This window comes from Oncorhynchus tshawytscha, unplaced genomic scaffold (genome assembly GCF_018296145.1).
Source record: "Oncorhynchus tshawytscha isolate Ot180627B unplaced genomic scaffold, Otsh_v2.0 Un_contig_1061_pilon_pilon, whole genome shotgun sequence".
Lineage (NCBI taxonomy): Eukaryota > Metazoa > Chordata > Actinopteri > Salmoniformes > Salmonidae > Oncorhynchus > Oncorhynchus tshawytscha.
In genome coordinates this window covers 7,845-31,811 of record NW_024608730.1, presented here as the reverse complement: position 1 = coordinate 31,811, position 23,967 = coordinate 7,845, and the positions used below count along the sequence as shown (strand labels likewise).

At 41.7% G+C, this 23,967-nt stretch overlaps 1 protein-coding gene and 2 long non-coding RNA genes across 6 annotated transcripts; 1 reads left to right on the top strand and 2 right to left on the bottom strand.

Moving 5' to 3' along the window:
- Positions 1-2,527: 2,527 nt before the first annotated feature.
- Positions 2,528-4,122, bottom strand: LOC121843770. The gene is made up of 8 exons (XM_042313589.1): positions 3,991-4,122; positions 3,832-3,915; positions 3,562-3,708; positions 3,395-3,475; positions 3,120-3,269; positions 2,953-3,002; positions 2,762-2,831; positions 2,528-2,669 (listed from the first exon to the last, which is right to left on the bottom strand). Exons 2-8 carry the CDS (start codon positions 3,847-3,849, stop codon positions 2,571-2,573), a joined length of 615 nt encoding a protein of 204 aa, XP_042169523.1. The 5' UTR covers positions 3,850-3,915; positions 3,991-4,122; the 3' UTR covers positions 2,528-2,570.
- Positions 4,123-6,274: 2,152 nt separating this feature from the next.
- LOC112218046 lies at positions 6,275-6,624 on the bottom strand. Its single transcript, XR_006081731.1, has 2 exons — positions 6,524-6,624; positions 6,275-6,389 (listed from the first exon to the last, which is right to left on the bottom strand). It is a non-coding gene; the product is annotated as an uncharacterized LOC112218046 (long non-coding RNA).
- Positions 6,625-15,540: 8,916 nt separating this feature from the next.
- Positions 15,541-23,442, top strand: LOC121843771. Of its 4 annotated transcripts, none has more exons than XR_006081730.1 (3): positions 15,541-15,833; positions 16,724-17,292; positions 23,274-23,442. It is a non-coding gene; the product is annotated as an uncharacterized LOC121843771 (long non-coding RNA). The 4 variants fall into 4 exon arrangements; XR_006081729.1 differs by having other exon boundaries at positions 16,721-17,292; XR_006081728.1 differs by having other exon boundaries at positions 15,541-15,864.
- Positions 23,443-23,967: the final 525 nt, after the last annotated feature.

Below are 23,967 nucleotides of genomic sequence, written 5' to 3'. Positions count from 1 at the left end.
TCCCTTTCAGATCACAGCCATGTCAACAGTGGGCGTCAGGCTTGTAAGAGACATGAATTATCTGTGAGATTCAGTGAACAAGGCTAGAAGGTGAGATTCTGTCTCTCTTAACTACTCATTGTACTGAATAGATAATCATGAGCTAACATTGTACCACCTTATTTGCTGTAACAGTATTTTTAGGGAAGCAAGGCATTTGTGTAGGATGTGCATTGTAGAGAATGTTCTTTGCATTCTTTATCATGTATTTCTCATAGAAAGAGTCTGTTCTAGTCATTCATCTAATCTTGTCATTCGATTTCTATGGTATTTCTCTCCATTAGGACTGGGTATTGGCTCCTACGGGTTACTCTGCCTTCTACTGTGATGGAGAATGCCTCTACCCTCTGTGTTCCTGCATAAACTCCACCACCCACACTATGATCCAACTAGTGGTCAGTATGCACTACTACACCCTCTCTCACATGAACGCTCACATTACTGGTTTCAGTGGGAAAGACGGGAAATGGTTCAGACATTAATGGCAAATATAAAAAACTAAGATACCGAAGTTACCGGAGTCTACAATGGCAGACTTTTAATGTAGGGATAGTGAGAAGTAACATTCAAGACTGAAGCAATTATCCCCTCTAGTGGTATACTTTATACTGTACCAGGTTACTACACACACTGATAATACAAAACATTGAGGACACCTGCTCTTTCCATGACATAGACTGACCAAGTTAAAGCTATGACCCCTTATTGATGTCACTTGTTGAATCCACTTCAATCAGTGTAGATGAAGGGGAGTTAAAGAAAGATTTTAAAACCTTGAGAGAATTGAGACATGGATTGTGTGTGTCATTCAGAGGGTGATTCAGCAAGAGAAAATATTTAACTGTCTTTGAACGGGGTATGGTAGTAGGTGCCAGGCGCACCGGGTTAAGTGTGTCAAGAACTGCAACACTGCTGTTTTTCTTCATGCTCAACAGTTTCCCATGTGTCTCAAGAATGGTCCACCACCCAAAGGACGTCCAGCCAACTTGACACAACATGGGCCAGCATCCTTGTGGAACGCTTAGGGCAGCTTGTCGAGTCCATGCCCAGAGGAAATTAGGCTGTTCTGAGGGGAGTGTGCAAAAGGAAGATGTTCCTAGCAACTCAATATGTAAGAAGATGTTTTTATTTAATCTATTAAGTGCACTCAGTGTATGTAGTCCGACATGTTTTTAAATAGTACAGTATCACAAACCACAGTACAAAACCATATAAAGTGTGGGCCTGTAGTATCTGTAAATCAACTAAACATTGTTTTTTATTTCCATATGCAGATAATAAAGCATCATTGTTCATGTAATATTCTAATATTAGCATTATACCTCCAGGAAGAGGAAATGGTCATAAATCAAATAGATGAAAAGACAGAAACAAAAATGTTTTTGAACTACAACTTATTTTATTTTAAAAATGTCAAATTCAGTGCAAAGTAATGTAGGGCATTGGTGTCTAGATCCCTGTTGGGTGGCAAAGTGTCACAAGAATCCTGTGGGGAGAGAAAACAAGAGAATACATTAAATTAATGGGTGTTAACTAATCAGGGTTCAACAAAGCACTTCAAGTCCTCAATTCCTTCAAAAGAGAGAGAGAAGGAGAAAGGAGTATGGTCCCTGCAGTAGGACTACATGCTGGCCATGAGGTTCTCCAAGTGGTACTCCAGGAGGCTGGAGAGCTCAGTGACCAGAGACTCTGGGTTAAAGTACCAGGCCAGCTGCTGGCCAAACATGTCATCTAGCAGAGCCATCAGTCCGCCCTGAAGAGAACACCACACAACACATAGAAAATGGCTCTGAGTTACTAGCTTATCAAGAGGAGAGAGACAATTAGAAATACTCCCCCTAAAATGGCATTGAAACCTGGTTAACCATGAATAAGGAAGTCAAAAGGAAGTACACTAAGAATATGGAAGTAAACAGGAAGTAACCTCTTGACTCTTACATTGAGCAGCAGTAGGTATCTATCAGCCTCTGGCTCCATGTTGGCAGCAGTGGGCAGGAAGGAGTACAGGAGAGCGTACAGACGCTCCACGAACCCACCAGGGTGCTAAAGGAAACAAAGGAGGAGAAAAGAGAATAGAAGAGATGAGGAATTTAAGTGAAACTGCTAATAGAGAGATATCAAAACATGTACCAGTGAGATGCTACTTACCACCATCAGGGACTTCTGAGCTGTCATCATCCCAAACAGCACCAGCTCAAAGAGGACATCTATCATGTTCACATGATGGATCTAGGACAAGAAAACACGTTTGGAGAAAATAGGAATGATTTCATATAGATCAGCTACTGTGATGTATAAAAGACATGCATGTGGAAGAACTCAGTGAGACTTGAAAGAGTTAATGAACTCACCTTTGCCTCAGCCAGCTCCCTCTCAATGTCATTCCGCTTGGAGGGGTCACTCAGGTAGTCCACAAAGTCATTATAGGTACGGATGAATTTGGCCTGTCCCTATGACAAAGAAAAGAGCATCTTAGTGAACAGAACACATTTCCCCTCAGGGACGCTCTCTTTCCCTTGAAAGAGAATGAGTTAGTGAGTTACCATGTGGTTGGCCTGAACAAGGCCGCCCAGGAGGACCTTTCCCGCCACAAACAGATGGTTCCTGCTCAGGGTGGAACCAAGCAGGGTCTAGGGAAGAGGGAAGAGTTAGGGTGAGACCTCTTCCTCTTGGAGACAGAACAAGAAGTCACAGAGACAAAAAGAACAGTGGGTCCACTCACAGTGAAGGCCTGGCGCAAGGAGACGAGCCTCAGGGCGATGTCCTCCACTCTCTTGATGGTAAGGTAGAGGCTGTGAAAGGGAGGGAATGAAGCATGTCAACCATTAGAGTCAATGGGGGATAACAGCATTATGACCACTATCCTTCAGCATTTGACAAGCTCAGACTACACAGACATTTAGAGGAACTCACTTTAGCAGAGGAACCTCCCTCTCCTCAGGCAGCAGGTCCTCCTCCCAGCCCTACGACAACAAAACAAGCATTCAAAATCAGTGACCAGTGCAATGACATAACAAACAATCGGTCAATGGAAGGATCTTAATGCTCCTAGTCAATAGTATGTGTGTGTAACGTCTGACCTCATAGCAGTTGTGGCCCTCAGGCTCTGGGTCAGTGAACTGCTGAGTGGTGGGAGTAGAGAAGGAGGCAGCCTCCGACCACGCTGAAGAGGAGAGAAGCCCGTCCAGCCCCATGTGGAGAGTGGCGTACACCACTGAGACATCAGTCTGCTGCTCAAAACACACACAGCACACCGGTTTACCACACACACACACGTTATTAGAAAACACACCAAATCGAATGCAAAAATGCCCAGTAATGTCTAGTCTATATACATAGGAAATCGTTTATTTACCTGGTAGCAGCCAAGCGTCACGTCCACAGACGTCTCGTGGCGGAGGTGAGACGCATAGTGGGTCACCCTGCCAGCCACACGCTGACAAAGAGAGACATATTAAGGCCAAATGGAATAAGTGAAGAAAAGCCTAATCTACTACTGTTTCAGTAGTATTTACGTCTTACCTGGATCCAAGTGATGGACTGCACTTTGGTGGCACAGTAGGGGATGCCCTCTGGACTAAGCCTGGCTGTCTCCTTGGAGATGGCCCACACCAGTTGAGTCTCCAGGCCTCTCACCCTACTCACGTGGTGCATCCTCACCACCACCTGCTGTTGAGATAAACAACAAGACAACATCAACAAAACCACTTCGGCAATTGCTGTGACACATTTCCATCAAGATCAAATGACTGACAATATAGATTATGATTAGCTAGTTACAAAGACACATACCTGGGATCCCCCACGCATGTAGGTGATGATGGGGCTGATGAACTGGAAAGTTCTCCAAGCTTTAACCACCGGACCGGCATTGTTCTGCACATTACAATACATTCATGTTGGAAACAGTAAACATTGTAACAGTGATGTGACTGTGTGGGGGTCTCTTACCCTGATCACAACAGGCCCACAGTACAGGGGGCTGAACCTAATCGGAATCAACTGCCAATTGCCAGTGGCCTCCTAAAGCAGAAAGCAGACAAGAGATTTGTTTCATGTTAAAGAGACACAACTTGAATATCTGGGATATTTTTCAAACATAAAACCCCAAACTTTCAGAAAATGGATGATAGCAGCATTCTGGTCATCAAGGAGGACTGGCAGCTGTGGAACATCTGGCACATCATCCAATGGCACATCCAACTGGACCTCATCCAGGACAGTTGTTTCTAAAATGAGGAACATTGGAATATAAAATAAACTATTGTTAGGACATAAAAAAAATAGCAAGATTGCTAATATTAGCTAGCTAGGTAGCAAAAGTTGATTGCTTAGCAACAGTTACTAAAGTTAATGTTAGCTAGCAAGCTACAACATCTCTAGCACAAGCATTTTGGCCAAGTCTGAATGATAGAAATACACAACATTTCGCAAATTATAATGACATTGTTAAATGTAGTAAAATAAGAGTTGTAAACTCCACATACCCTCTTCGAAGTCGCTGTCGCTGTCCACCTGTCGACGATCACGAACCCTGCAAAACAGAAAAAGACAAGAAAAACAAGCCACAAATGAATTTGAACAACCTGTCGACGCAGTAGGCCGCCGACGTCCACACACTCTCTCCGCCAGTCTTGAAAAGCACCCAGGCATTTTCCAGTCGATTGTTCTCAGGTCTCAAAAATCAAACAAGTTTGTTGTCAGCAGCAAAGTTGTTTTCGCACAGAAAACGTTCCATAGAACGTCAGTTAGATGTCTCTTGGCAACACACGTTCGAAAATGATTGTTTACAAAATTGACAACTGTGTTGCCATAGAAATTAGTTTGGAATTCTGATTCCCTTTAGAATCCGTTAAAATAGCTTGTCATCATTCTAGTGACGTCGACGTGCTCCTTCGTAGCTCAGTTGATAAGAGCATGACGTGTTGCAAACATTGCTAAGAAGATAGATAATGATTTCAGGGATTTTTGTGATGATGAGTTATCTGAAATTGAGATAAAGACTGTATTAAAAGCCTTAAGGACAATAGGTCCCCTGGAAATGATGGTTTAATAAGCGAGTTTTATAAAGCATTCAATGATAAATTGATTCCTTTCATTCTTGCTATGTTTCACGAATCAATAGAAAATGGGGAGTTACCGGCTTCCTTAAAACAAGGTGTAATTACTTTGATTCCCAAACTTAATAAGGATACTCTTTATATAGACAACTGGAGACTCTGTTGAATAATGATGGTAAATTATCACATTAGATATTTTCGCATCAGCTCTTTTCAGAGCATATCTGATTGGTCAAAAGACCAATTACTTTTAGAATAACTGTCTTCAAAGTAATGACTCGGGACGTCGGGGTGGATATGAACGCTTCTTTTAGTAATAATTTAAGAACTTTAGATTCTGCAGAGCAATGCAGGTAAGATGCTAGAGGAAAGGTCAGCCTAATCACTTTGCACCAGCACATAACTGGCGCGTGTTACTCCAGAGGCCATTCCTCCTGTTCATGTGAGTAAGAAAGAGCAGAAGGCTTCTGATCAGCCAAATGGCAGGTAGAGGGAGAGGTCATAGTGATTCACACCCACAGAGAGAAAGACAACCCACACAAGCTCTTGGTTGAGATGAACCACACAGGTAGAGGCAGAGGGCCTTCAGGGCTAGCCAGTCAGCCTGCCTGCTCTGATCCTCAAGTCAATTGTATTTAAATTCATGTTCATTAAAGATTTTTATTCAAGAATTGACAAGTCCCAATTTAGTTAGAGATCATTTTTCACTGTCTTCAACCCTCAAGAACCAGGGTGAGTCTGTGTCACCCTTTTCCTGTTACAAACATAACTTGCATATCATCATAGACTAGGCCAAAACGTTAATCTTTTAACCTTGCCTGAATAAAACAATGCATTTTTTATAGTGAGCAAGGGTTGAGCATTTTCCTTTTCTATGATGATTCAAATTTTTGGTTGCACCTCAACTCAACGTTGGTTGAGCGCCCTTTTTTTAAATTTACAAAGTAAATTATTAAAAGCATTAAAATTGTGATGTTTCTCATTTATTTACATAACCTACTCCACACTTGCAAAGTGAAAGTTTATAGAAATGTTCTGAAATTAAGTAGTAAACAGAAGAAAAGCAGAATTGAGTTCAATTATAATGCAAATAATTTAATGGTCTATGGTTCAATCCCATTTCTGAAGGTCTGATGAATAATTAATATTGTTTCTCCTCTTCCTTCCTCTTCCTCCAAAGCCTGCAAAATAATCGCTGGACTGCCCCTTTCCTAGCTCTGCATGGAACATCCAGTGTCACGTCCTTGGTGACGTGTGGGGTGACATCCGGGATGACCACAGCAACATCCTCTGGAAAGGGAAAAAAGAGGATCAGAATGTAAACAAATGCAAACCGTAGCTTCTTAACACTGGCCAGTTGAAAGGTTCTACTAAGATGTCATGACAAACGGCACCTGTCAGAGTGCTCTCTAAGTGTTACTCACCTGCTTGGATGTCAGCTGGCAGAGTGGCGGAGACGGCCATCGTGAGAGTCCTTTCTTCAGGTGTGACGTCCACAACCTCCAAGAGGGAAGAGATGGGCTCTGCCTCTGTATTAACGGTTATGTCCACCACATTCAGGTGGAAAGAAGCCAGATCTGCCTCTGTGTTAGGGTGATGTCTTCAACCTCCAGGTGGGAAGAAGCCGGGTCTGTGTTATGGCTGACAACAACAATCCTGATGAGCTCTACTACTAGAAGTCACCAAGATGTCATTGGAACAGGCATCTGTCAGAGTGCTCTCTATCATTGCTACTCACCTGCTTGGATGTCAGCTGGTAGTGTGGTGGAAACGGCCACTGCGAGGACAGGGGGACTGGTAGGGGGCTGCAGGGGGCTGGAAGCAGCTCTGCACCTCGTCAGCCACAAAGCCACAGACAGAGCTCATATAAAAGGGCTCTGCAGGTCATCTGTGGAGAAGGACTGACTGATTCTCCCGAGGATCGACCGCACAGAGTCAAAAGCAGCAGCCCGGGAGAAAGGGATGTGAGGGGAAGGGTCCTTTAACATGCAGGAGAGCTTCTCCACTACGGCCGCCACCATGTCCATCCTGCTTATTAGGATTGGGTGCTCTGAATGGCCTTCCCCTGGATGAAGCCACAGGGCCAGGAGGAGCCTGGGCACCTCCTCCACCACCACCACCAGAGATGGGCTGAGCAGGTTGCTACGGGGCTCATTGTACTGCTCGCCCAGAATGCTCCTCACAGCTCTCTCCACGATGCTGTGGACTTGAGGATCGCTGAAATCAACAAAAAGGAGAAGACAAAGCTAAACGATGTGCAATGTGCTCACAGAGAACACTGTCTTAGTCTGTTTCTGCATAGTTCCAGATGTGTAGATAAATGGATCAAGTCATATGCAGGGCAGTACATGGAACTCACATGTCAGCTGGCGAGGTGGGGTGCAAGGAGCGGCGGAGCTTGCAGAAAGCCTCGTGCTCTATGTTCATCATTTTTAGGCAAGTGTTTACTTCCCAGGCCTGCAGTATGAAACAGGAAGTCCCATTAGTGTAATTTCACAACAGATCTATTCTGCTGTGCTAACTCGTTGTTGAAAGGTTAGTAAAAGAGCTCACTAACTTGTAGTTTGTCTCGAACTCTCATTCTCTTACCAGCCGAGCGAGGTCGTTTCCATCCTCCAGGGTTTCCTTCCACACCCTTCAAATAAAACACAGAGCAATTCAACTTTCCAGGCTTCTGATTTTTCTGTTGTTTATTTTACCCACATCTCCTGGAGTGCTGCTGGTGGCAGGGAATGGCAGTGAAGGTGAGTGCTGACGTGGTACTCACCTCTCCCTAAGGGATTTTTTGCCCTGAGACTCCAGCCAGCTGCTCATATTCTCTGTGGTGACATGGGGAGGGACCTGGCCTTGACTCTGGAGCAGCAGATAGTGGACCATGAGCTTCTTCTGCAAGATGAGGTAAGGTGTGAGACCGTGCCACGAAATACCATATCATGTGCTTTCAGAAGGGCCTCTCGCAACATTTCACAACTGCTCATGCCTCACAATTTGCAAGTGATTATTAAGAACTCTTATGACCACCTTCTCTAAACTGTCTTGAAATACAACTCTCTTTCTGTTGTTTATGTTTTTGTGGGATGAATCTTACCTGTTTATTGTAATATGTTTCCTCCCAGCAGGCCTGCAGAGTCTGAAAATAAAGGCTGCTTCTACAGAATTCCTTTGAAGATAATGAAAATAATGATGCTTTGTTATGCACATTATGCACAGGCATTTACAGTATGCTAAAATGAATTTCTCCTAAGATTACCTTTGTGGGACCATAAGTGAACTCCGGAATGCACCAAACCCTATCCATGGTAAGATGGGAAAGAAATGCAGCGCTATAGATATACGGGATGCTCTAGAGATAACAGGAATGACTTAAAGTCGCGAATGATCAATGACTGTGGAGTCGTCCAATATGCTGCACTTAGAACAGAGTTGTAATGTTTGGCCAAAATAGAATGTTTACATTCTATTGCCATGGAAAATGGAATTGTAGAACCTGTATAAATGGGTATGCTTCTATGTCTTTATTTCAATGAAAATTAAAATCTTTTTTGTCATAATGTGTATATGAGGATGTCAGCCCGTTAATTCATGACGCGATTATCCAGGTGCATGTTGCGGGACCAACTAACCAACCTTGGAAATTTTAAGTTAAATACATTGTTTATATATGCTTATGTTAAGTTCATTAAAACACACATGCAAGGTACTGAATTAAAGCTACACTGCCACAAATCTAGCCACTGTCAGATTTGAAAATGCTTTTCGGTTTGCCCTGCATGAGAAGACTATTATCTGATTAGCATGCACCCCAGAATACCAGACCGGCAAAACAACAGATTTTGCAAGCACATGGACACTATAAAACTGTCAGAAATAAAATATAAAACATTCATTACCTTTGAGCGAGCTTTGTGAATCTTGATTGGCACTTTATATGTCACATAAACATCACAATTGGTCTTTTTCATTGATTAAATTACCGGTTTTATACCCAAAATGTGATTTGCTGAAGACCGGTCCATCCAGAAAAACATGCCCCTTTACAAGACCGAAGGTCACTTTTTAAAATTACAAAAGTTGCCTATAAACTTTTACAAATCACTTCAAACTACTTTTCAAACCAACAATCACATTAATACAAATTGATAATAAAGTCTATCAAATTGATCATGGGGCGAGCTGTATTAAATGTAAAACAAGTCTGAAATCATCTTCCATGTTTTCAATTTCATAACATCCTCTTGAGCCCCAAGGTTTTGAATTGGTCCTTGTGTTATTTATGCATATACTATATTCAACTGGCATGAGTATACAGGACACTGAAATGTTGCGCAATGATTTTTAACAAAAAATGCTTGTTGTGTTATCCTGTTGTGCCTCCTTAACAGGTTTTAAGCACATTATTCCAATATTTCCGAGCTCTGAATTGACACAATGAACACTTTTGCAAAGATATTCGGTTAAAAATAAGAGTATGAATGACAATAAATGTATGACTTGGATTGTCTGCATAATAGTTAGTAAACAATATTGCTCAGCGTGGGAACTTTTGGTGTTAGGAAAGTATCCGTTATAAGCCTCCATGGCACGTATCACTTCATTGTCTTGTTGGTAATAGTAAAATGCATGACAGTCCGCATTGTAATGGTCTAACAGGTGTTTTTCATTTTGCTTTCACATTAAACAGACATTTGAGAACGGAATTGCTTACAGTTGTACCTATGATGCACAGACACACTAAAGCTGTACAGTGTAGTTTGAATAATCAGTTTCAATTATTTGCAGATGTATTCCCTATTTTTTACAAATGTCAGAAAGATGTAACATTTGAAATGAATGTGGCAGAACAGTTTAGCATAGAGTTCCTGTGGGAGTCTTCTCCTTCAGTATTTTTGCCTCCTAGGCCTCGTTTCTCATTACATGGGATTTCCCCAGTGCCAACTTCACACGAGATGGCATGATGTCTACTGTCATGTGATGCTGAATGACAGATATCAAGGTCTAATGCCGATTTATTGCTGCTTTGTCCATGGTCCTGAAATTTAAAATCTTTTGCCTATTTGCATATGAATCTTACTGTCCAAACTTGACCCCACACACACATTTAATGCTAATCTCTACCACGGTCAAACATTGCACAATCTGCAACAAGACACAGAAAAATTTTATTCTGCAAGTGGTGTTTTTGAATAAAGACCTGAAGACTGAAATGTGCTGTTGATTGGACAATGTATATGTGCTTTGCAAAGCCATTTTTTTGTAAATTTGAAGTGTATTTTAATGAAGCATGATTTCATGATTTGTTCTGTTTAAACCAGAATGAAGATTTGGTCTGGAGTTTTTCTTTCAAATATTAAAGCATGATACATTGCCCTATTTAAAAAAATGGCGGGTTAATCCATGGTATTTCTTCTGATCCCTTTGTATTATTCTCTTGTGGTGAGCCTGAGTCGGACTAAAATGCAGCGTCATGTTCTGATCCATATTTAATAAACAAACAAGTGTTCTTTTCACAGAAGACCAACTTGACAAACTGTACAAAACCTGAATGACCCTAGAAAGTTTTGGAAAACTATTAAACAGCCTATACTGTGTAAAATGTTCATGAATTAGACAGGAACAAGGACTCTGTTGCTCATATGACAAACTGAAATGCTGAATATGGCTTTCAAAGCACTTTTCCCTGGTAGGCTGTTTGATTCAGTGCCTCTGATTGAGAACCAACCAGACAGCTGGTAAACTTTGCTAGATCACCCCACTGCAGCTACAATCCCAATGAAACACACTTAGACAAAAAGCCTGCACACCCTGGCCTGACCAAATACATGAAGATAAACACAAAATACTTCGACCAGGGCGTGACAGAACCCCCCTAAGGTGCGGACTTTCATAGCTGAACCAACGCACCTGGAAAAAATAAAGGAGGGTCCGGGTGGGCATTTGTCCATGGTGGCAACTTTTAAAAGGAGATTCCACTCAAATAAATTCTTAGTCCCCTCTCCTCGCTGTCCCCCTGGATAGTCCAACCCTTGTGCCGAACAGCATGGCCTAGTTAGTCTAACTCACCCAGAACCCCACTGGACTGAAGGTTTTCGGGACTGAAGGACAGCTTGACAAAAAACAGCACTGCTCACTTTTTTGAGAGAAAGCTAAGGCTTTTGAGTTGAGATGGAACTAAGGGAGTGAGAGGAAGCTCAGGCAGGTAGGTCTTTCAGAGCTGGCTGCATGGTTTGCTAGCATCTGATCCTGGCCAGTGCACTCAATTTGATGGGCTTATGATCCCGGCCGACTGACAGTTTGGCAGATCCCGGTGACTGGCGGATCTGGAAGACTTGGTCCCTCTTATTCACTATTTATATAAATTATTAAGACAAAAATGGCAAAATGCTGCAACTCTGGAAGAGTGCTGAATACTGTTGTTTACTGTCTGGAACTTGAAACTGCTTTTTATACCATGCTGATGATACTGTTGTTTACTGTTTGTCTCTTACAAAAGCTTCCCAGATCTGGAAGAGTCTGGCTGACAACATATCTGGAAGAGTCTGGCTGACTGGCTGATCTGGAAAGTCTGGTGATCTGGAAGAGTCTGGAAGAGTCTGGCTATCTGGAAGAGTCTGGGTTGTGACTGGCGGATCTGGAAGAGTTGAAGATGGCCTCTCTGGAAGAGTCTGGTTGAATATTCAACAACTGGAAAAAAATCTGAAATTGGGATTTTATTTTAGGAATAAGGCCTGGAAGAGTCTGGTTGACTGGGCAGATCTGGAAGAGTCTGGTTTACTGGACTATGGGGATCTGGAAGAGTCTGGTTGACTGGCAGATCTGGAAGAGATCTGGTTGACACCCTGGCATGGCACTTTGGCAGATGAATTTTAAACTGCAAAACCCTTACGACTGGACTGGCTGGCTCTTGTATACCATGGGTTGGCTGGCAGCTCTGTCAGCGGCTCATTCACAGGTACTAGCAGCTCTGGCGGCTCCTTGCAGACTGGCAGCTCCTTTTTATTGTTGGCAGCTCCATGCAGACTGGCAGCTCTGGCTGGACTTTATCCTGCTGTTCCAAATAATACCAGTCGTGCGCTCATTCACTGGTATACTTTTATTTACAAAGCCATTTTGGGTTTACTACCTTTTTATTAGTTTTTATTGTTCAGAAATTTGGTGGGTACTCTCTTTGGCACTGCTGGCAAACTGAATCTGCTTTTATGTACTGGCTGCTCCATGCAGTCTGGCAGCTTACTGGCTTTTAAATGCAGGCTTGCAGCTTGGCTGCTCCAATCACTGATGAATGATCTTGAGACTGATTCCTGGCTGACCTGTCAGACAATTTGCTGCTGCTTGATTTTGTTTTAGGTGAAGCTATGGTTTTTACTGAACAGGCGGTAGACTTTCATGTTGTTTGTCTGTAATTTTTGTAATGACTTGGCTCTTGCAGCCTGGACGCTCTTGAAAAAGAGACTGTAAATCCTGAGCGTGGTGCTGGCACTGGTTAATAAAATAAATAGAACACGCACAGGAAGCCTGGTATTGTAGCATAAGTCAGTTTCAATTGGTTGTGGAGGTGGCCCAGGATTTACTAGGCCGTGAAGATGCGTACTTTGAGATCTTGAGAGCAGTGCTGGCACAGGACGTGCAAGGCTAGGGATGTGCACAGGAGGCCTGGTGCGTGAGGCTGGCACCAACTTCACCAGCCGACTAACACGCACCTCAGGACGAGTATGGGGCAGCGCTGACCCAGGTGCCATCAAATCCCCGACATGCGATATCACTGCGTGGGCAAATTCCATGAAATATACCAATCACAGCAACTCCCTGCATTTGTCTCCTCCAATTTCTCCATTAATGCTAATCTTCACACTCTTGCATTGCTCACCTCCAACACCAGCTTTTATTCTGGTTTCCTCCTTGAATAAAGACCTCGACGAATGAAACAATGGTGGATGTTGGCTGGTCTGTACTCCTGACTCTGCAGACACTCTTTTTGCATTCCCTGAGCAGTGTAATACATTTTAATGGGGTATGATCAGATTGCTTCCTTTATACCAGAATTAAGATTTGTCTGAGAAACTCATGCCGATTATAGCGTGATAGCTATTTTTTTTCTTTTTGGGGCAAGGCAATGTATCTATGACCAGGCTTTTAAAGAGTCGCTCATTTATCATTTCCTCCAGTGTTGGAAATCCTTATTATGATTAAATGACTGCAAATGCTGTTAAATGGAACTGTGCTTGGTCCCGTTGTGGTGGGTGATTCTGTATCTGTTCATGATGAACAAATCATGCACATGGGTATTCCTCTTGTCCAGTGTGAAGTGAACGGACAAGGAGTCATTAAAGTTAATGAACACCATTCCAACTAGGAAAATGCAAATGGGTTGGGGACCATATTTAATAAACACAACGTAAAACACGAATCAATTTGAACACTACAAAACAAAGAGCTCTGAGGTTTTTAGATAAGACAGTGAAAGACAGCCTAAGTTTTCTGTTAATTAGAACTGTCAGCTCAATGGTGAATAAGGACACTAAGGGTCAAAAGTTATCTGGGACAACAAACTCAAATGAACTATGGCTGCCTCACTTGGTTCCCAATCAGAGACAATTCTGTTAAAGCAACACCTGCCTCTGATTGATATAACCACTGTTGTTCGACTTTAAGTGGATCACCCTGAGAATAAATTCTGTATATACCACATTATTGAAAGACCCATCTGCCACTACCCTGCCTGAAATACATGAAGATAAACACAAAAATAGATTAAGGGTTGACAATTGATTTTAAAGAGTCGCTCATTTATCACTTTCTTGCAGATATACAGTGCCTTCAGAAAGTGTTCATACCCCTTAACTTATTCCTCATTTTGTTTTCTTACAGCCTGAATTCCAAATGGATTAAATTATAGTTTTTTATCATCTCACCCAGCTACAGACAACACCCCATAATGACAAAGTGAAAATATGTTTTAATTTTTTTCTCAAATGTATTGAAAATGAAATACAGAAATATCTCATTTACATAAGTATTCACAATACATGTTAGAATCACCTTTGGCAGCGATTAAAGCTGTGAGTCTTTCTGGGTAAGTCTCCAAGAGCGTTGCACCACTGGATTGTACCATATTTGCAATATCACAATATATACAGTACCAGTCAAAAGTCTGGACACACCTACTCATTTAAGGGTTTTTCTTTATTTTTTACAATTTTTTACATTTTAGAATAATAGTGAAGACATCAAAACTATGAAATAGCACAATTGGAATCATGTAGTAAGCAAAAAAGTAGCCATCCTTTTCCTTGACCACTTTGCACACTCTTGGCATTCTCTCCAACCTTTTCATGAGGTAGTCACCTGGAATGCATTTCAATTAACAGGTGTACCTTCTTAAAAGTTAATTTGTGGAATTTCTTTCCTTCTTAAAGCGTTTGAGCCAATAGGTTGTGTTGTGACAAGGTAGGGATGGTTTACAGAAGATATCCCTATTTGGTAAAAGACCAAGTCCATATTATGCCAAGAACAGCTCAAATAAGCAAAGAGAAACAACATCCATCATTACTTAAGACATGAAGGTCAGTCAATACGGAAAATTTCAAGAACTTTGAAAGTTTCTTCTAGTGCAGTCGCAAAAACCATGAAGCGCTATGATGAAACTGGCTCTCATGAGGAAGACCCAGAGTTACCTCTGCTGCAGAGGATAAGTTCAGTAGAGTTAACTGCACCTCAGATTGGAGCCCAAATAAATGCTTCACAGAGTTCAAGAAACACACATCTCAACATGCACTGTTCAGAGGAGACTGCATGAATCAGGCCTTCATGGTCGAATTGCTCCATTGAAACCACTACTAAAGGACGGACACCAATAATAAGAAGAGACTTGCTTGGGCCAAGAAACACGAGCAATGGACCTTAGACTGGTGGAAATCTGTCCTTTGGTCTGATGAGTCCAAATTTGAGATTTTTGCCCTTCAATGTGTGTGTAAAGAATCCAGGGTGTTTAGTTGGGTCTACTCTTCATTATAAAACTATTTGTTGAATGGTTTAAAATCCATCAGAAGCTGAATAAGTCTTGACGGGGACAGAGCTTGTTTTGCCAAGGAAAGTGAAAAGGACTGGGGAAAGTAAAATGGAAAATACATGGAAAGGAACATGGAAGAACCTCAAAGAACATTGCATTTTCAAGATCATGTAACATCAAACATAACATCAAAATGCATCTTATATATTCCTGCCCTGACAGAAAAACCACATGATTCCAACTTACATTTTATGTGAGCACAAATTACATTTTGGAACACAACGTGATCACATTTTCACATGTGTAGTTTAATGTAATCACGTTGCTTTACATGTTATCACATTATCTTCACATAAGATTCCATAACACAAGATTCCATAACACATAACACTTCCCATGTTCACATGTGAAATTCATGTGTATTTGCGTAAACGCCCTGCAGTTCCACACTCAAGGATCTTAATAATGCTTTAAAATACACATGTATGATTGTGCATGTGTAATGGGTTGAAAACAAAGTCACTAAAAACAGACACACATTTATTATTTATCCCCCCATTTGTTTAAGTATTTGTCTTAATGAATCTAAAATGTATTTTCTACATACTTTAGCGTTAGCAGTCCATCAGGCCAATAGATGGCGCTTTTGCACTGTTGTAGCAGGAGAAACAGCAAGTTCTGGCCAAGAGCTCACCATTCTGCAGAATAAGGACCAGAACTTTACAGAGGTAAACTGTCTCTGTTCTTTTACTATTACAGGTACGTAACAGCACTTCAAACGTTCAAATATATACACAATATGTAATAACATGCTATTTAACAACGTTGTCCAGATATTATCACATTAGGAAAGGTTTTGTTTTGGCTTTGTGTCGAACTGAGTGAGAGAAGAAGGTGATTTACATTGAGTGAGAGTATATGTTAGCTTGATGCTAGCTGAGGTAAAAAAAAAAACATTTATGAGTCACAGAGGCTATGTTTACTGAGTAGTTTACTTGTACTGGATTTTGTCTAGGAGATGTTTTATCAAGAATCCATTTGTAAGGGATTTCTGAGTTGGTTTTACATGTTATTGGTTGTTTTGTGTAAAATTGTGCTCACTAGCTGGTAAACTGGCCGAGCACGCTCAGTCTGGTGGACTTTTAGTGCATACAGTGAGAGAGAGACGATTTTCTGGAGGTGCCACTATCTTAAAGCTGAATGTATTGTTGTCACTTTTCTGTAGAGGTAGCGGTATACAGAAAAACATTCAGTTATTTATGGTTTCATATATAGGTGTTTCTATTGTATGAATGTGAAATACATTGTGGTTTTCATGTGAAACCGTACACTAAGACAGGGTTATTTGTGGAACATTTTTTAATTCTGCTTTCGGTAAAGTGCATTTATGTTGTGTAATTTAAAGTGTGCACTTGTTTGATGTGAATATTTTCAAAGTACTAACAAGAAAATAGACAATTGAACAAGAGAAAAAAAACATTTGTAAACTTGTGTCCGTTCTTTTTATTATTGCAGGCCACCTCAGCTACACATGTACTCTGTCTGCACACGCATCCACACATGCACATACACACGGACAAACACACAGTAATGTTCTCTCTCTTGTGTTTGTCAGCAGTTCATTGAGGCCCTGTCGTTCACCTCCTTCACCAAAGCTCTGTCAGGGACCTACATGAAGAGTGCCATCACTCACTAACTTTGACCTGTCCAGCTCTCTCATCGGACTCATAGACGGCAGCTTTGAGATGGGTTTCAACAATAACATTGAGTTGCTTGAGAATTCATGTAGTTAAAACCAGATACAGACTACAGTATGATCCATTTTTTTTAGTGGTTCAATCAGAGTCTGCTCTCAATACTGTCCAGTTTTATAGTTGTTCCTATTAATTGATTGACTGGTGTTTGTCCATGACTCTACTGTCAAACCTCTCACATGGTTTTATTTCATGTTGTGTTGATGCAACCTAGTATCCAAACTGATAGGCCATTTTTAGTTGAAAAGAAACAGTGTCATTTGTGATTCCTGACTACTGTAGTGTTGTGGTTTCTTGCAGGTAACCTGCTGTTCCTGACTGTGGTCAGCCATTTTGGGGCGAAGCTGCACCGGCCCAGGCTCATTGCTGTGGACTGTTTCCTCATGGCTGTAGGATCCTTCCTCACAGGCCTGCCACACTTCTTCATGGGACGGTAAAACAACTGGAATACTGGTTAAACTTGTACTTGTAGAGATACTCCAATGCGGAGGATAGTTTCACTTTAGAAATAAAGAAATGTATCCAGTTGTTGATTAATCTCAGTTAACTTCGAACTAAAGTCTTGCGTAATTGGTCAGCTGCTTGATTATGTTTTGGGGCCATACATGTTAAGAGAAGGGATTAACTTGTTATGGCTGCAATCCTGTTAACGGGATAAGTGTCATCAACAACCGCTGAATAGCATAGCGCTACATTCAATAAATATTATTAAAAATATTTATATTCATGAAATCACAAGTGCAATATAAGAAAACACAGTTTAGCCTTTTGTTAATCCACCTGTCGTGTCAGATTTTGAAATGATGCTTTACAGCGAAAGCAATCCAAGCGTTTGTGTAAGTTTATCGATCGCTCGACAAAACATTAAGTACACTTAGCATCAAGTAGCGTACAAATACTTAGGTGTCTATGTTATACTGTATCAACCTTCCAGACCCATATCAAAGGAGATCTCCAAGCAAAGTGTCCAAATCTAGAATTGGCAAAACTCATGTGACCACTTGACGCAATGTTAAAGCATCCTTTAGGTCATTTTTCAAAATAAAAGCCTGTAAATCTGACCATCCTACAATCCTTGAGAAGCTTTAAAGGAAAAGGAATTGGTTGATATCCTTTAAACTCAACAAAGGGTGGCTGGAGTCTATGGAGTTTTCAAAATAGTTTTGTCAAAAGCCACCCATTTGATTTTCCCTGTACGCTTTTGCCTGGCCCTCAGTTACTGTTATACTCACAGACAATGTCATTGACCCTGCTTTTTTAACCTTCCTTGATCATCAGTGTTTTCTATCCAATCACCTAGGGCATAATTATGCCCACCTGAACTGATGACTGAGGAGCTGGCATATATCTACTCACTCACCCCTGGAACCTTACGGTTGTGGCTAGCACGCAGTTGCCGTTCTCTGCTGCCAATGACTGAATGCCCTACAAAAATTCTGAAACTGGAAACACTTATCTCCCTACTAGCTTTAAGCATCAACTGTCAGACAAGCTCAAGATTACTGCACCTGTACAAGCCCACCTATGATTTAGCCCAAACTCTAATCTTTCTATAGAAAATGTATGGGCAGAACTGAAAATTTATTTATTTTGCTGTTTGCACCCTACAAATTCTACTTTGCACATTCTTCCAGCTGCAAAACTACCATTCCATGGGACAAAATTTACTTGCTATATGGGATTTAGCTTTTGCCAAGGCCTTTTTTGCCTACCCATAAAGTCCACACTCCATTAAACAATTCAGACAATTTACCAAATACTATTGAGTGTATAAACTTTGACCCCCATGGGAACTGTGATCCCTGTATCTGTCTGAAATAAATTGCAATCTTGGTTCTGACATTTCACATTTGTAAAATAAAGTTGTTCTAACTGACCTAAAACAGGGATTTTTACTGGATTAAACAGGGAGTTCAAAGAGGGCTTCAGATTCAATAAACTTACAAAAAAATATTTATATTCATGAAATCACAAGTGCAATAACAGAAAACACAGTTTAGCCTTTTGTTAACCAGTTCCAGAGAAATTATGCTTGACAGAAATGGAATAATGTTTGTGTAAGTTTTATCAAAATAAAAAACATTCTACATTGCATCAAGTAGCTTGGCCATCAAAATTAGAGTAATTAAGTGCAATTGTTTACCTTTGATCTTTGGATGTTTTCACTCACCAGACTCCCAGTTACAGTCACAACAAATGTTCCTTTTGTTCCATAAACATTATTTTTATATGCAAAATACCTCCATTGTTTGGCGCGTTATGTTCAGAAATTCACAGGAAAGAGCGGTCATGACAACTCAGGCAAATTCCAAATAGTTTCCATAATGTCCACAGAAACATGTCAAACGTTTTTCATAATCAATCCTCAGGTTGTTTTTAAAATATATAATCGATAATATATCAATCGCAAATGTCTTTCACAGTAGGAGAGGGAAAAGCAATAGCTGTCCAAACTGTGTTGCGCAAGCAAAACTCATGTGACCACTTGACGCGATGTTATCTTTCTGGCTCATTTTTCAAAATAAAAGCCTGAAACTATGTCTGAAGACAGTTGACACCCTGAGGAAGCGATAGGAAAAGGAATCTGGTTGATATCCCTTTAAATGGAGCAAAGGGAGGCTATGGAACATGGAGTTTTCAAAATATATTTTTTGTTTAGGTTTTCCTCAGGGTTTTGCCTGGAATATCAGTTCTGTTATACTCACAGACAATATTTGGACAGTTTTGGAAACTTTAGAGTGTTTTCTATCCAATACTAATAATAATATGCATATATTAGGAACTGAGACTGAGGAGTTGGCAGTTTACAATGGGCACCTTTTCATCCAAGCTACTCAATACTGCCCCTGCAGCCATAAAAAGTTTGGACAACAAAGGCAAGGTATTGGAGTGGCCATCACAAAGCCCCGACTTCAATCATATAGAAAATATGTGGGCAGAACTGAAAAGCGTGTGTGAGCAAGAAGGCCTACAAGCCTAACTCAGTTACACCAGCTCTGTCAGGAGGAATGGGCCAAAATTCACATCACTTATTGTGGGAAGCTTTTGGAAGGCTACCCATAACGTTTGACCCAAGTTAAACAATTTAAAGGCAATGCTTCCAAATAGTAATTGAGTGTATGTAAACTTCTGATCCACTGGGAATGTGATGAAAGAAATACAAGCTGAAATCTCTCTACTATTATTCTGACATTTCACATTCTTAAAATAAAGTGGTGATCCTAACTGACCTAAAACAGGGGATTTTTACCAGGATTAAATTTCAGGAATTGTGAAAAACTGAGTTTAAATGTATTTGGCTAAGGTGTATGTAAACTTCCGACTTCAACTGTATACAGTGTATATATATATATAAACTCAGCAAAAAAAGAAATGTCCTCTCACTGTCAACTGTGTTTATTTTCAGCAAACTTAACGTGTAAATATTTGTATGAACATAACAAGATTCCACAACTGAGACATAAACTGAACCAGTTCCACAGAAATTTGACGAACAGAAATGGAATAATGAAAATCAATGGTCAAAATCACAATACAGTGCCACTGACACGGCCTGCAACGAAAACATGCGGTCTCTCCTTCACTGCAGCCTAGGTGAGTAAGACATTTAAACGTGTTAACCCTCGCAAGGCTGCAGGCCCAGACGGCATCCCCAGCCGCGCCCTCAGAGCATGCGCAGACCAGCTGGCCGGTGTGTTTACGGACATATTCAATCAATCCCTATACCAGTCTGCTGTTCCCACATGCTTCAAGAGGGCCACCATTGTTCCTGTTCCCAAGAAAGCTAAGGTAACTGAGCTAAACGACTACCGCCCCGTAGCACTCACTTCCGTCATCATGAAGTGCTTTGAGAGACTAGTCAAGGACCATATCACCTCCACCCTACCTCCACCGACACCCTAGACCCACTCCAATTTGCTTACCGCCCAAATAGGTCCACAGACGATGCAATCTCAACCACACTGCACACTGCCCTAACCCATCTGGACAAGAGGAATACCTATGTGAGAATGCTGTTCATCGACTACAGCTCGGCATTCAACACCATAGTACCCTCCAAGCTCGTCATCAAGCTCGAGACCCTGGGTCTCGACCCCGCCCTGTGCAACTGGGTACTGGACTTCCTGACGGGCCGCCCCAGGTGGTGAGGGTAGGCAACAACATCTCCTCCCCGCTGATCCTCAACACTGGGGCCCCACAAGGGTGCGTTCTGAGCCCTCTCCTGTACTCCCTGTTCACCCACGACTGCGTGGCCACGCACGCCTCCAACTCAATCATCAAGTTTGCGGACGACACAACAGTGGTAGGCTTGATTACCAACAACGACGAGACGGCCTACAGGGAGGAGGTGAGGGCCCTCGGAGTGTGGTGTCAGGAAAATAACCTCACACTCAACGTCAACAAAACTAAGGAGATGATTGTGGACTTCAGGAAACAGCAGATGGAACACCCCCTATCCACATCGATGGAACAGTAGTGGAGAGGGTAGCAAGTTTTAAGTTCCTCGGCATACACATCACAGACAAACTGAATTGGTCCACTCACACAGACAGCATCGTGAAGAAGGCGCAGCAGCGCCTCTTCAACCTCAGGAGGCTGAAGAAATTCGGCTTGTCACCAAAAGCACTCACAAACTTCTACAGATGCACAATCTTGAGCATCCTGGCGGGCTGTATCACCGCCTGGTACGGCAACTGCTCCGCCCTCAACCGTAAGGCTCTCCAGAGGGTAGTGAGGTCTGCACAACGCATCACCGGGGGCAAACTACCTGCCCTCCAGGACACCTACACCACCCGATGTTACAGGAAGGCCATAAAGATCATCAAGGACATCAACCACCCGAGCCACTGCCTGTTCACCCCGCTATCATCCAGAAGGCGAGGTCAGTACAGGTGCATCAAAGCTGGGACCGAGAGACTGAAAAACAGCTTCTATCTCAAGGCCATCAGACTGTTAAACAGCCACCACTAACATTGATTGGCTGCTGCCAACACACTGATACTGACACTGACTCAACTCCAGCCACTTTAATAATGGGAATTGATGGGAAATGATGTAAATATATCACTAGCCACTTTAAACAATGTTACCTTATATAATGTTACTTACCCTACATTATTCATCTCATATGCATACGTATATACTGTACTCTATATCATCGACTGCATCCTTATGTAATACATGTACCACTAGCCACTTTAACTATGCCACTTTGTTTACATACTCATCTCATATGTATATACTGTACTCGATACCATCTACTGTATCTTGCCTATGCTGCTCTGTACCATCACTCATTCATATATCCTTATGTACATATTCTTTATCCCCTTACACTGTGTATAAGACAGTAGTTTTGGAATTGTTAGTTAGATTACTTGTTGGTTATTACTGCATTGTCGGAACTAGAAGCACAAGCATTTCGCTACACTCGCATTAACATCTGCTAACCATGTGTATGTGACAAATAAAATTTGATTTGATTTGATTTAGTGAGACAAAACCGCGACTCGTCAGTGAAGAGCACTTTTTGGCAGTCCTGTCTGGTCCAGCGACGGTGGGTTTGTGCCCATAGGTGACGCTGTTGCCGGTGATGTCTAATGAGGACCTGCCTTACAACCGGCCTACAAGCCCTCAGTTCAGCCTCTCAGCTTATTGCGGAAAGTCTGAGCACTGATGTAGGGATTGTGCGTGGGAAACATGGGAAACAGTGTTTAAACCCTTTACAATAAAGATCTGTGAAGTTACTTGGATTTTTACGAATTATCTTTGAAAGACAGGGTCATAAAAAAGGGACATTTATTTTTTTGCTGAGTTGATATATATATATATATAGTATTTACAAATTCACCACATTCATGATTTTATATGGGAATCAAAAAGCTTTCATTGATGTTCACCATGTGCTGATGTGCTCAGCACTTTCAACAGACCCCCATTATGACATCACAATGTAACGGAAGCCTTGCCATGATATCATTGCTGGTTCCATCTGACAAGCAACATTTAATTTCCACTCATTTCTTGATAAATCTCTCACAGAGATAGGTTAAGTTCTTATTTTGAGAGTGTTAATATATATCATCAATGGCTTATCGAGGGAGAAAATCAAGTGAGTTTGACAAACTCCAGAAGGAGAACTCACAGATGAAGAGCCTCATCGAAAACCTGAGGAAGCAAAACATGGCTTTAAACCAACAGGATGACCAGGACAAGTTTTCAAGTTTTGTAAGGCTCATCAGTTTTTCAAATGTTTTTCCAAAAATATCACTGTTTATTTTGTGGTTTCATAGACATACAGTAGGCCTACATCCATAAAATCTTTAGCTTAAAAGTTTTTTATGACACACTGTGGAAACTATTTTGCCTACTTCACTTCTGCTATACATTTCATACTGTACCATTGTGATCCAGGGCTATCAGGAGAGCTACCCAGTCCCAGAGGGCCATCGTGGCTTCATCAGTGATGCCAGACTTCTGCAGATGCAGAGAGCTGAGAGAGAGGCCATGGAAGCAAAGCAAAGAAAGATAAGTGCTATCCATGAGAATTATGTCCGGACTGCTCTCATCGGGGTTGGCAGCACCTTCGCACACCACTTCGTCCCCTCTATTCAGTGCATTCCACGGCCGAAGGCTCCACCGAGGCCTTTGCCACGAAGGCTTGAACACATAGCTCTGGCCCCACTGAAGAATGTGGTGGGGGTGGACGGAGCCCAAGTTCAACCCGGATCTCACTCTCTGGAGTCCATCCAGGTAAATAAGTCATTCAGCAGCAGTAGCGTGTGGCCTGTTCCTGTCCCTCCCACTGGAGCTCCCTCCAAGAGGGGCAAGAAGAAGAAGGGCAGGCGGGGAGTCAAAGCCCTGAAAGTCCAGTCGGACCAGGGCTGTGCTGACAACAACGGATCCATTGACCTGATGGAGGAGGTGAGGGACATCGAGCCTCACATGAAGGAGGAGGCCTGGAAGGTAGGATGGACTTAGAATTTATTGTAAATGTGAACATTTGCAGTTCAGAATTATACTTGGACTGATAAATTGCCAAAACAGATAGTGGTTCCATGTCTTAAAATCAAATCAAACTTTATTTGTCACATGTGCCGAACACAGC

What these genes read in the sequence shown, in the direction of transcription:
- LOC121843770 (XM_042313589.1), bottom strand. An exon ending in TGACGCTTGGCTGCTACCAG is followed by an intron (nt 3,270 to 3,394) that starts GTAAATAAACGA and finishes TGTTTTGAGCAG; the next exon opens with CAGACTGATGTCTCAGTGGT. An exon ending in AGGGAGGTTCCTCTGCTAAA is followed by an intron (nt 2,832 to 2,952) that starts GTGAGTTCCTCT and finishes TCCCTTTCACAG; the next exon opens with CCTCTACCTTACCATCAAGA.